The following is a 13,641-nucleotide window of genomic DNA, read 5'->3' on the forward strand; positions in this document are numbered from 1 at the left end:
GTACGGGTTCCAATTTCACTTTTCCTAAATCACAACTTTTCTCAATAGGAAGATCTGCCACACTGAAGATAGTTAAGAAGGTAGGTCACAAAGCCGTCAGAAAGGAGTTTCTAGATTTCTTTCCTTTTCCAGGAAAGAAAACCCCTTGAACCCCACTCCCAACCATCCCTGGTACTCCAGGAGATTTGTAACACACAATGGGACCAACTGTCCTTTCCTGATTACTATTCTTGTAAGTCCGTCTGAGACTGTAACCTACCCTCTCAGGCCCCAAAGATCAGCAGTTTTTATCTAAATGGTCTTACAAATTTGATCTTCATGTGTTTTGAGGGCCAGGTCACAGACAGAACTGCATAAATATTACTCAAACGGCGATTCTTTGATGAGCTGTTTTTCAGCTTCTGAAGTTATAAAGTTTTTTTCAAATGATTTTTATAGGGAGTAAAGTAGATTTCTTTTTAAAGCCCAGAAGTTGTATTTGGAATTTATGCCCCTGAAACACTGTTATTTAATCTCTTCAGAGCTAAGTGTCTGCATTTTGAAAATGTTCTGGATGGAGCTCTGCTCTAGTGGGCCGGTATGCTCTGGTGGGCCAGTGGTTCTCTCTGCCACCAGATGGGCTGTATCCTGTGATTCCCTGTGAATAGCAGGGTCTAAAATGAGGGCTACAAGGGCCGGGAAGCACCTTTAAGTGTGATGTGTTTAGGTGGATGCAGCGTTTCTTGGTCTCGGCACTGCTGCCATGCTGGTCATTTGCTGTGCGGCAGGAGTCTGTCTTGCATACTGTAGGATGTATGGCTGCATCCCTGGCCTCTGCCCCCCCAACATACCAGCAGTAACACTCCCCAGATTATGCTAATAAGACATGGCAACATGGTAACTCGTCCACTGGGGGTACAAGCACCCGGCTGGGAACCCCTGGTGTGAGTGGGGGCTGGCATTCCCCAGGATACCTGAGCCTGCATGGCACACCTGGCCCCTTCTCAGCCCCTGCAGCTCTGCCCCTGACACACTCACTCACACACAGGACTCAGTATCCTGGAAGAACACGCTCAGCCAGGCCAGGCTGGGGGCTCCTGGTTTCCCACCCACAGCTTTCCCTCTGCTCTCCCAGGTGTTGTGAGCACAGTGCACACGTCAGTAGGCACCACGTGAGGACACGCAGACAGCAGCACAGTATCCGGCCCTCACAACGCGTCCACAAGCACCTCTAGTAATTTACAAAAGGACACCTTCTACTAGAGTTCACGCTTACTATTAACATGTCATAGAAGCATCAGTGAATGGGCATCTCCACAACTACCCCCAAAGAAATGACCTAATCAGTGGGGAAGTCTATAGGAAAATGATAGCATTCTCTCTTCCCCCTCACGCATGTCAGGAGGGACCCCTTTGGGAGCAGAAGTTCTGCTAAAGATTCCTCATCTTGTCTCCACCTTCCCTCCCTCAAGGTGAACTCACAAGCACTCACTAGCAACACCCCCTTTCGTTCTTGCTCAAGGCTGCTTAGGAAGCTGCACAGAAAGGTCACCTGGCTTATATTTTAGTTTTTCATGGAAAAGCCTTGACACAAATTTTCAATTCATGTAAAGAAATGTGGGCAGTGTTGATATTTTATCAGGTGCACAATGGTGCCTGACTAGAGCGTTCAAGTAAAGGACCAAGTCTTCTGGGCAGACTGTGAGAAAAAGCAACTCTGGTTGCAACGGCTCTGGGCCAACCGTTGTCATTTGTGTCTGAAAACAAGAATTTGGTTGCTCACTGGGTACCTCACGCAGTAAATGTGGAGAGTTGTGAAAGCTCGCTCAATGAACCACCTTGTTTGGAGCAGATGATTCTGTACTCCTTCTAGAAGGAACCCTGCACGCCAGGCACCAAGAAGACAAAAATCACAATACCTGTCGTGTCTCAGAGCTCTCATGTCCACGTAGACGGTGGTCGGATCGGGCCCCGAGGTCCCCTGCAAGCAAGGACACAGTGAGGTTAACACGAGTTTGCTTTGGAGGAGCTGGGTCTGTGTTTCCTACTGGCTAGGGAGCATTTCTATGGTAAAGCCTGAACAAAACCCAAAAGCACTAAAGCCACACCTCTCAACTGATAACCCAACTCCGAAAGGAACATCTTATAAAGATAATACTGGACTTTCACACGGCTTGACTGTCAACCACATTTATGAAAATTAGAAAGAAAAGGGGCATCTTGCCAAATAAAAGAAGGCTGAAACTACAGAGGCAGCATTTTGGCAAAAGCAGGTCGCTGAGGATGTGAAGCATCATTTGCTGAGAGATTTTCACCACATGCATCCCAAAAGGTGTATTTTTAGGGCTCAAGATATTGAAGCAGAACACGTGACGTGAGCTGACAGATTAAGGAAGAAGAGATAAAAGATAATGACCTTGTTCCTTCTAGTTCTAATTGTGCCTTGGTTTTCCTCCAATGCGGGAGGCCATTTCTGCCCAAGACATAAGTCAGGGAGGTTGTGTGTTTACCACTGGTCATCTGGGCAGCACCCTGTGTTCTGAACTATTCATTTACCACAGGGTCCAGAAACCTTATCTTGGCATCATAAATCTCTTCAAAATATATGCTGAGTTGACTTCTGAACAGTGATCTCTGCTCATGTAAGAGCAATGGCATTAAAGCTGCATTACAAACCAAAATTCTACATACATTTCTTGGGAAAGTAATGCAATACCTTGGGTAGAAAAAGACAGAACCTAAGAAAAATCTGCCAAAAAATAAGGGAGCCTCTCAGAATTTATTTGAAGAACTACACTAAAATTCCTCACGAGAGAATCTTAATCTTATACCAAAGGCACGTTTAAATATAAGAAAAAGATAAAAATAAAGACACCTTTGTTGTACCATACTGGCCCCCCCGATAATCCTCCCCACAGAGAAAGCACATGCAATCAGCCTGGAGGAGGAGCTGCACTGCCGTGTGGCCACGGTGCCCTCGCTGATCTGTGACTGCTTGGGGGAGCTGTGTTACAGACCAGCGCTGAGTGGAGAAGCGGTTTGTGGTCTGAGTAATGCAAAGCACATAACCATAAGAGGCCAATTAAAAACAAACAAATCAGAAAACAGGTCACTAGAAGTGGAAAATGAAATAAAACGGAGATGACCCCAAACTGATGGTATAAATGGAGGCACAGCATTTGTCACAAACGCGAGACGTCTGACAAGATCTGAGAAGTGACACCGCGCTGGCCGTCAGCCCTCCTGACCACGGGTCTAGAAGCCCAGCCCATCTCTGCACTCAACTCCTAGTCTGCCCACTGCTGGGAGCTGACGAGACGGTGGTGGTTAGCAGGCACTGGTGTGGATGAGCGGGAAATCCCTACCTTCTCAGCCAGCTTCCACAGCCGGTGGGGCTACAGCAGCAGGAGGTGGGAGCAGAGGAGAGGTGAGGACACCAGACCAACAGACACCGAAAATCCAGGACACACACAGACACATAAACAAACAACCCAACAATAAAAGTGGGATGAAGAAGAGAGAGGGGTGGGGAGGAAAATGCAAAAAGCAGGGAACAAAGTAAAAAGAAGATCAAAAACAATGTCAAATATGGAAGTCGTTAAAATCAATCACTGTACCATTAAAGGTTAAAAAAAATCTAAAAAGATGTCCACATATCCACAGAGCAACAGAGGAGAGTAACAGATGACTAGCCACGGGAAGGTGGACCTGAGTAATTGCTTTTAATACATATGGTCAGTGGGTTTTGATTTTATGGTACCTTTCTCTAGTTTCTTTTCTTTTCTGAGAAAGTGGGGAGTATGAATTTTATTGGCCAAATCTGTCAAGTGTTCCTCACTGAAATAGTTTCAAGTTTCTTACTACAACAATGAAGGGGAGCCTGGAAGTTTGTGGATCTAAAATCAGCCCTACTCACCTACAAGATTAGGACAAGAAAAGAGGTCAGAGTACGAGTGAAGCGTGAATCAAACCTTGGGCTCCTAGGTGGTCTAGCTCAGCGGTGCGGGGAGGGACCCCCCAGTGAGCACCCTGCTTCACCCTCAGCTCTGTCCTCAGAGACACTGCCTTCATTTCTCTCTTGTCTTCCACGGTTTTGGTGCCCACCTCTACCCCTGTTAAAGCATCTATTCCCACGGGGGAAAGACTCCAGAAAGCAACGTGGGCAAACTTCTCTGATGTTGTGTATTCCCTGGCTGACCCGGTGTCTTTCCCAAACACTCCTAGAAAACTAGAACAGGGCCAAGTTCTCCCTTGGCGGTCCTGACCCCGTCATCACAGTCACTAGGTGGGCTCCAGAGACAACAGCAGCAGCAACAAAGAAGGAGCTCTTCACTAGGTTTCCTGAGGCAGCAATTTGTGAATAAACAAGGCCAGACTGAAAAACTATCATCACGCAACTTGGAGGCAAGTCTATTTAAAAAAAAAAAAAAAAGCAATGGTTCCAGATTTAAAAATTACGATTCCATCCTTCTCTCTGAGACTTCCTTCACTGTGGTAACCATGGCTACTGCTTTCTCTCAGCATCTCTATTTTTAGAAAACTGAGGCAGGACTCCAGGAAAGAGAAGAGGGCCAGGAAAGGTGTGTGCACCTGGAAGGCACACACGACTTTCATTGGGTCTCTTCAAGCTAAATGCAATAATTTAAATAATTTCTCTCATGATTCTTTGAATCCCAAACATTAATTGGAACAAAACTAAGTCCATGTTCTCTCTCTAAATTATTCTAATTCACAATTTTTAAAAATAATGACTCAAAGTAGTATCTCAGAAGAAAAATACACATGACTGGGAACACGTTTCCTATCTTGTAAATGCGTGGAGGAGATAACATCTGGAGCAAAATCGGTCTACTGACTAATGAGGGAGACGTGAACGAAGAGTTAATGTACAGGTGTTTCCAAGTTTCAAAAACCCTAAGGTAGAAAACTCTGAGATTTCAAGATAAATAGTAGGGAGTGCATATTTAACAAAATCTTTACTTTGCCAAAGAATGCAAGCTGGAGTTCCTTTAACTAAGGCGTACGCTCCTAAGTATTTAAAGATAACGGAATACTTCCAGAAGGGACCAGCAAGAAAGCAAAGCTATCGATTCCAACCAAAGTTTATCAGAAATGAAGTCGAAACGTGTTTGAAATTGCAAGTTATATTAATCAGAAAAGAGGATTAACTTTAATGTTCAGTTGTATAATAAAAAGTGACACATGGACATACAGTAAAAATCATTTTTTCTTATTGTCATAAAAGTGTATCAGTTAGGTATCAAGCACTTATTGAACAAATGAGTTACATTTAAATCTCAGCTGTAGATATACAGACTCACATCCCAAACACAGCACAGCCAATTCAACCCAGTACTTATCTGAACACCTCGGCTGAGTGGTACTTTTCTATTCAGCAACTCACATACTATAGCATCAGTACAATCTAGTATTAGCACATAACTCCTTAAGCTTAAGTAGCAAATTCTAAGCAGAAACGTGATATAAAGACACAGTTCCAGAGTACTGATACTGGGCATATCTACTGTGCTGGTGTTTGAGGAGTTGAGGGAGTTTCCCATAACTGGGGGCACAGGAGGCAGCTCTGCAGGACTGGATTCCAGCAGGGTATGGGCACAGCAAAGTGGCTCATCAGTGGGCTCTTCCCCCCGACCTTTAAGCAGTGTTTCTGCCTGCATGACCCCAAGGCACATTCTTTGGTCCTCCTAGCAGATCTGTGTATTAATAATGATGTTTTCACTATTTTAACTGAGATTTCAGCTTTCTTTTGATAAGCACTAGTATGGTGCAACTTTTCCATGCTTATACCTTTAATCTATTTGTGTCTTTATTTTTAAACCGTGTTTGTTTTAGGCTATATATAACTGGGTCTTGCTTTTTAAAACTCCAACCTCATGATCTCTGCATCTTAAATGAAGTGATAGAGGATTTATATTTATTATTGATGTGATTATGCTTAAATCTATTTTTTGTTGTTTATAATTCATCCCATCTATCCCCCCACCTTTTCTCTGCCTTCTTTTATAGATCCACTCTCTCTCCTCTGTTGGCTTATTAGCTACAACTCTTTGTTTTTCTAATTCTAGTGGTTACTTTATGGCTTATAGCATACATCTTTAATTTTCCAGTCTACCTTCAAGCGGTATTACACCAATTCACATGTTGGAAGAACCTTATGATAGTATACTTCCATTTTTCCCTCCCAAACTCTGGGCAGTTGCTGTCACCAGTTGACTTTTATAGATGATATAAACCCTACAGTATATTACAAGTTTTGTAAAGGCAGTCAATTACCTTCTAAAGAGACTCAATAAGAAAAACATCTTATATGTTTACCTATGCACTTGCCATTTCCAGCATCATTCATTCTTTTGTACAGACCCAGATTTCAAACTGGTATCATTTCCCTTCTGCCTAAAGGATTTCCTTTAATATTTCTTGCTCTGTGGGCCTGCTAGTAGTTGATTCTCAGCTTTTGTATGGCTAAAAAGTTTTTATTTCAAGTTTGCTCTTGAAAGATATTTCCATTGACTACTATGAAATTCTAGGTTGACAGTATTTTTCTTTTAGTATTTAAAAGCTGTTTTCCACTGTCTCTTTGCTTACATTTCTGATGAGAAGTCTGATGTCATTCTCATCACTGTTCCTCTGTAACTTGATTTTTTTCATCTGCTTTTCCCTGTATCATTGGTTTTGGGCAATTTAGTTAAGCAGTTTCCTTCACGTTACATTAGAGCAGTGGGATTTGTGGGTTTATAGTTCCATCAAATTTGATATATTTCTTCATGTATTTTTTTCTAGACCGTACTCTTCTTTTTCCTCTTTCATGGGAACTCCTATTATATGTATACTAAGTCCCTTGAAGTTTCCCCCGATTTCACTGATGTACTTTCCATTAAAAAAATACTTTTTTCACGTTTCATTTTGGAAAGTTTCTATCTGTTCAAGTTCACTAATCTTTTCTTCTGCCATTGATTCCATCCAGTGTATTTTTCATCTCACATATTATAGTTTACATTTCTAGAAGTTCAACTTATTTTTTTTTAAATTTTCCATGTCTTTTCTTAACTTTCTGAATATGTGGAATACAGTTAAAATAACTTAGTGTCCTTGTCTATAAATTCAACATCTGTGTCAGTATGGTTCAGTTTTGATTGACTAATATTTCTCCTCATTGTGGATCTGTACCTGCTTCTTGGTATGCCTGGTAATATATATATTTTTTGGTTGCACTGTGTGGCATATGGGATATTAGTTCACCGACCAGGGATCGAACCCATGCCCCCTGCTGTGGAAGTGCAGAGTCTTAACCAGTGGACTGCCAGGGAAGTCCCTGCCTGATAATTTTTTATAGGATGTCAAACACTGTAAATTTGACCTTGCCAGTCACTCATCCCACTGTGTTCTGGCTTCCCCTGTATCTGATGAGAGTTCAGCATCATTTTTATTATTGTCCCCCTTACATAATACATCTTCATTTTGCAGCTGCTTTAAGAATGTCTCTGCTGTTGGCTTTCAGCACTTTGGTGATGATGTGTGTAGGTGTGTTTTTTTAAGCTACTGTGTTTGGTGTTCACTGAGATTCTTGAATCTGTGTGTTGATCTCTCTCATCAGTTTTGGCCGCTGGGTCTTTAAATTGTTCTTCTGTCCCATTTTCTCTCACCCCCTCCTTCTGGGACTCCTATTACATGCATGTTAGACAACCTGCTATTCCACAGATCTCAGAGGCTATCCCATTTTATTTTCATTCCTGTTCCTCTTGCGTTTCAGTCTGGATAATTTCTATTGACTGGATTTCAAGATCACTCACTGACCCTTTCCCTGCTGCATTCAGTCTGCTATTAAACCATGAGGAATTTTTAAGACTGCAGTTTTCATTTCTAGCATTTCCATTTGGCTCTGTTTTGTGGTCTCTATCTTTCTGTGATATTCCTCATCTCTCCATGCAAGGTGTATACCTTTCCAACTAGATTCTTTAACATATTTACCATAGCTATTTTAAAGTCTCTGATAAATCCAACATGTCTATTCTACTGACTCTATTGACCGTGTCCTTTCATGGCCATGTATCCTATTTTCTTTCTTCGTTGCACGTCTTTTTGATTTTGATTGTAAAGCAAACATTGTGTTTAAAAGCACAGTGGAGACTGAAGTAAAAACATTTACCCCCAGAAAAGGGCACACTCTCTCCTGTCAGCCCACTAGTTTGTGTGTCTGAGTGAGCTTGGTCTGGGATTTGTGGCAACGTTAGATTTCATTCATGCTGGCTTCCCATACCTGTGAGCATAATCAGGACTTTGGATCTGAGCACTAGTAAGATTCTGGATACCTCTTTATGCTTTATAGCTTAGAGACTTGCTTTCCAAACTGTGGGAGATCTCTTTCTGCTTCATAGCTTGGCTGCCAGCTTTTTGCACGACTGGCTGCTTCTCTTTCCTCTCCATTCTGCTGCCCAACCCCTAGCCTTTGGAAGGCAAGATCTGCACTTGGGGAAGGCCCTGGGGGCCTGAGAGAGATGTGCTTGGCCTCCCTATCCCACCTCCGTCTTTGGAGTGCAAGGGTGGTACACCAGATGATCTGAGGCTCTCCAGAGAGGGGCTCTCAGCTTTTCTGCTCTCCTTCCAGCCCTCAGGACCTCTGCTTTCCACTCACTGAGGAAATTTTTTCACTTCCAGGGCCCCTCCTCAGACTTCAGAGACCTGTTGCTTTAACTCACCAGAGGCCCACAGAACTGCAGCTGGATTCTCTCAGCTCCTGCTCTGTTCTTGGCTTTTGCATACTGCCCTCTGGAGTAGGTGAGGTCTGTGGGGAGTTGGTGGGGGGTATGTAGAATGACTGGGCTGGGGGTCCCTGGGATTCTCATCCTCTTGCCAAGCTATTTACTGCTGTTAACATTCTCAAAAAAGTTTGGCTGGTTCCTGCTCCCCTGTAAGGGGTGAAAACAATTGTAGGTCTCTTCTCTCTGAAAGATTTAGTTCATTTAGATTTCTCTGAATCTTGGCTCTCTGCTGAATTTTAAAAGCTATGATTTTGTGTATTAACCAGATGGTTTCAATAGTAAGGGCTAGAACAACAGTCTCTTGTGACTTATACATCCTAATCAAAAATGGAAGTCCAGCAGGGAACTACAGATATAGTCAGTATCTAAGGGAAAAAAAGGGAAGTCCAGAATCCTTTTTAATGAATGTATTTTTTGCTAAAATTGTGGTTAGTATTAAGCACATTGATTGATTTATAAACTGGTATCAGGAGTGGTTGTCAGGGAAACAGGGATCTGAAACTGATTAGTTGGTTTGGTAAAAGCCAAAGGGCAGAGAAAATCCAGCTCATCTGCCAGGCTGGACTCTGCAGATGTCCGTGCCATACCTTGGCAAAATGGTAATTAAACCTCTTTCACAGGGGTCAGCAAACCCCTGTTTTTGCAAAGTCTTCCAGGAACACAGCCTCACCCATTCATTTAAACAGTATCTGTTTCTGCCTTGAGCTACAGAGCTGAAGGTCCCTGAGAAGAGACCACAGACTGCAGGCCCAGCTCTTCACTCTCTGGCAAGAAAAAGTGCCCCAAAGGCTTGTCTTGGGGACCGTTGATCCACAGACCAACGTGAAAACATAGTGAGACAACCCAAACCAGAGGGAACATCTGATTGAGAAGCTTGTGGGTTCAACATCACAGTCTACTAGGACCCCGAACTCCTCATGTGGTTATTTCTGAAGCCCCTGAATGTTCAGATGGAGAGACGTGCTTGGCTACGGCAGTTCCAGCACTGATTCTCTGTTCCATGCGGTGCCCCCGTGCCCAGCACACATCAGACATCTGATGGTGGTGGTGAACTTGACAATCGAGTCTATGGCTTACAGAGAATCAGTGACGGAAGGGCCACCAGCTGGAAACCCTGGACCTGGCCACAGTTGTCTCTTCGGGACAGAGGAAGGGTATGGTATTGGTTGCAAGAGTGAAAACTGCATTGTGGTGGGGTTTTGTGGGGGAGGGGTGATGGGTAAGAACGGGATGAACGTAGCCTTTGGTTGCTCCATTTTTGGTCATCAGGCATCAGAACTCTTTCTGTATTTGGGCAAGTCCTCCACTTTTGCAACCTGGTTGGATACAAAGCCTCTGTCCCTCTGTAGTAACTAAAAACATCTGCCACTCTCCTGCTCAGCTTTCCTGGAAGCCAGCCTGCCAGGTAGCTGCACCTATTCACAGCAAGAGGAAGCACAAATGTTCTTGCCCTTGGCGGCGGACACGTCTGCGACACCACCCAGCGACATTTTAATAAGTTCCTTTTAAGTTACCAAAGGTTTCTGCTGCCCACAAATTAGAACCCTGACTGATATACGGGTAATTGAGAATACAGGTCCCATGAACTCAAATGTTAATTTTCATTGTCTGGGACAACATACATCAGCAGGAGAGGATGTGGAAGTTCTGTGGATGTGACAAATTCCCTGGAGCATGGGAAAACCCCAGAGGCACCTCACTTATGTTCACTTCCCTCGTCTAAAAGCTGTGTTGGGAGAAAATGAATTGGGGGCTCAAATGAATGAGTCTTATTATAACTATTAATTTTATCTTGAGAATTACTTAAGATCTATGTCACCCTGAGCCTTCCACTTTTTTTTTCTTTTAACAATCAATGACTCTACTTCTCATCATCAGGGTGGCTGTATTTCCCTTTCATTGTGTGAGTTTCAAGATTTAAGGTTTAAGACCTTAAGGTTTCAAGATTTAAGACCATAACTGTAAATACTGAGTTAATTCCACACAGCTATTTATAATAAAGCTTTCCTCAGATAAATTAATCGTTATTTTTCTATATAATAAAGATCAAAGTTTCTGTTTAAAGTGGCTTAAAAGTTTTTTCCTAATAAAACAAAAATTGAGATTTCTTTTGGAAAGCAGAAGACCTCATTTCCCCTCCCTTCTTCAGCTGGTGAGGAGGATGCTAATTTTTGTTACCAAGAACTAAATTTCTAAATCTAATACATCCAAAAACCTTTCAGCTTATACTTTTGAAAAGAGTAATTGTGAATGAAGCACAACATCTCTTTTGATGCAGGTTAATAAGCCAGTGGCACTTCCTAACAGAACTAAGGAAATTTATGTTAAAGCCAATCTCACAAGTCATAATTTGATCTTTCTAATGCCTACTTTTGTCATAAGTTCAATAAATCAAAAGTGCTTTAAAGTCATTTTTACAGCTAAAGATTCTAGGAAATGTCATTCCAAAGTATAACAAATGGTTCATACTTCTAAATTTCTTTCTTCTGCAGAGTCTAAAATACTCTGCAGAAATCAGAGTCATGTAAAACCAGAGTCATCCACACTGAATTTTATGAGTCCATTCTTTTGCCATTGAACTATGTCAAAAGGACAATTTCAAAATAATTAATGTGTCAATTCCTGCCTTAAAATGATACATGGGTAAACAAGTCACTCGGTTTCTAAGATACAGAAGCCGAAACAACAGCATCACAGAAATTATGACTGTCTCAGTTTTCTGTTATTCTACTTTTGCAATTGCCTCATACGTAAAATTTTTTAATTGCTCATTTGCATACTTGACAATGATGTATTTGTCAATTTTCATGATTCTCTCTATTACAAGAAACTAGGGTTTCATGTCACAGCCCATGAAAGCAGGCATTGAGGAGTCCCTTTGTGGTGGCCCTGACTCTGTTCCTAGTACACGCCACCCCCCGCCTCCCCACCCCCTGGTGACAACAGACTGAAGAACAGCAACTAGCACACAGATGCACGTCTTCTGAGCTGTTTGATTTAGGTCACACGGAAATAGGGGGTCTGATTTAAAATGTTCCAGGAAAACAGTCAAAAACCGAAGGCAGGATATCCTGCCTGTATACAGTTCAGTTTTGTAAACAGTTTACAAGGCTGTTATTTCACTTGCATAATAAACCACAACATGGAATTGGCACCTGACAAAACTGCAAAATGTGAGATTTCTTTAACATGTTGCTCTGTTTAGATGACACTGTCAGTAGCAATGCCAGTTCTGTTTCCGGCAGCTGTTTTTATTTCTCTGCTTTGTCAGGAAAGCTCACTTAACTTCTCTGAGCCTCAGTTTCTCTCCTCTTAAAACAAAACGACCGAGCTTGCTCTCTGTGAGTTGTAGGCAGCTCTAGCCAGATGCTGCCTGGAATTGAGTGGTGTGACACATTTGTGAGAGAATTTTTTGTTTTCTTTTTTGGGCATGAAGTCTTTTTTCTGAAGGTGCAGGCCCTGGAGCTACTGTTTGAGATGAAAATGCTGCTAGAAGCCTGAAGAGCAGCAAACGTTTGAGTTTCATTTCATTTCATTTCACTTCATTTCATTTCATGATAACTTACAAATGATGCTGTGAGTTTTTACCTGATGAAGATTCACATGAGTTCATTTCAGAGAAATCTCAGGACTGCTATGTACTTACTTCCCTCAGGAGGCTTGAGGCTAATAAAAAACACGCTGAATTTCTCAAATGTGAAGCATATTTGCAGTCAGAGGAGTCGACACCCAGTACTTCCACAAAATTCAGTCTCAGGAAGTGACTGTGTGGCTATGTGAGTTGTGTACTGGGTTCTCTAAGACAGTTTTTCACAGAGCAGGGGGATAGAAGTTGTTTATGTACATAATTGTGAACTATGGCAGACAACATTAAGTGGGAGGGATGACCTGCCATGGGAATTCAGAGGAAGGAAAGTACTTCTAGCTGGAGGAATCAAAACATGACACCTGGAAAGAGAAGCAGCCTTTTGCCACATGAAGAAGGTGGAAGCCCATTTCAGGCAGAGAACAGCCTGAGTTGTGGCATCAGGAAGTAAAAGTATGAAAGACTCTACGGTAGAGAATGCCATTTAGCGTAAAATTGTACAAAGGGGAGAGAGATGCTCAGGCTGGATTGGTCGGCGTGCCACTGATGAAGTAAACACAAGCCCTGATTTATCTCACGTAAGTTCAGAACCTCAGGCATGAGATGCGTCTCATTCTGCAGTCACAGCACCCTGCCCACTGCACAGCCCAGCCTCCCCAAGGCCAGGGGGCACTTCTGGAAGGGGACCCACAGACACTAATATTGTGGTCCCCAGCGAGAGCAGCTTGTAAACCCCACATGGCTCGGATGAGGCTCCATTCCTCGTCTGGACAGCGTCCTTCGCGTCCCTACCCACGTACCTCGTGGAGATGGAGACCTGCCCTCCTCCTGCAGGGCTGCCCTCTACCTGAGCACTCAGGGTCCAGTCAAGGGCCCTGAGGAAGGACGACAGGCGATCCAGGTGAGAAAACATGTCCTCAAACAACAACAAATCCACTGAAAACAAATATGCCCACTAACTGATTTCACATATATTGGTAATCCTGGTGTTCCACAAGGAAAATGGTGTAAACTTCTCAATGTCTTTAAACATTTAGGACGGGTTTGGAATTTAGGAACTATCTTAGCATTTTTTTAATTTTTTTTACATCAAGGGAGTAATGGTGATTATCTCTGGGTATGACTTATGAATGTTATTTATTTATTGGCTAGTCTGTATTTTCTGATTTTGTTTCCTAAAATAAATATTCTTTTGTAAAAATACTTAATCTATAAAAAAATTCATAACTTTTCATGTTGTTTTCCTCATTTCTTTGTCTAAACATTCTTAAAAATTCAGTTTTAGTATATTTAACA

At 42.5% G+C, this 13,641-nt stretch overlaps 1 protein-coding gene across 7 annotated transcripts in view; it reads right to left on the minus strand.

Moving 5' to 3' along the window:
- Positions 1 to 13,641, minus strand: part of DIP2C (disco interacting protein 2 homolog C) — a 401,012-nt gene that overhangs the window by 57,587 nt on the left and 329,784 nt on the right. For 5 of the 7 annotated variants that reach the window (XR_014296333.1, XM_082647854.1, XM_082647851.1 and 2 more), the window contains 2 exons: positions 3,345 to 3,374; positions 1,899 to 1,960 (listed from right to left, as the gene is read on the minus strand). Coding sequence is in view for 6 of the 7 variants with exons in the window: in XM_082647854.1 (XP_082503980.1) it covers positions 1,899 to 1,960; positions 3,345 to 3,374 (92 nt within the window). In the remaining variant the exon portion in view is untranslated. The remainder of the gene's footprint in view (positions 1 to 1,898; positions 1,961 to 3,344; positions 3,375 to 13,641) is intronic. The other 2 variants (XM_082647852.1, XM_082647850.1) reach the window with 1 other exon arrangement.

Source organism: Grampus griseus (genome assembly GCF_964374135.1).
Source record: "Grampus griseus genome assembly, chromosome: 2".
In the NCBI taxonomy this organism is placed as follows: domain Eukaryota; kingdom Metazoa; phylum Chordata; class Mammalia; order Artiodactyla; family Delphinidae; genus Grampus; species Grampus griseus.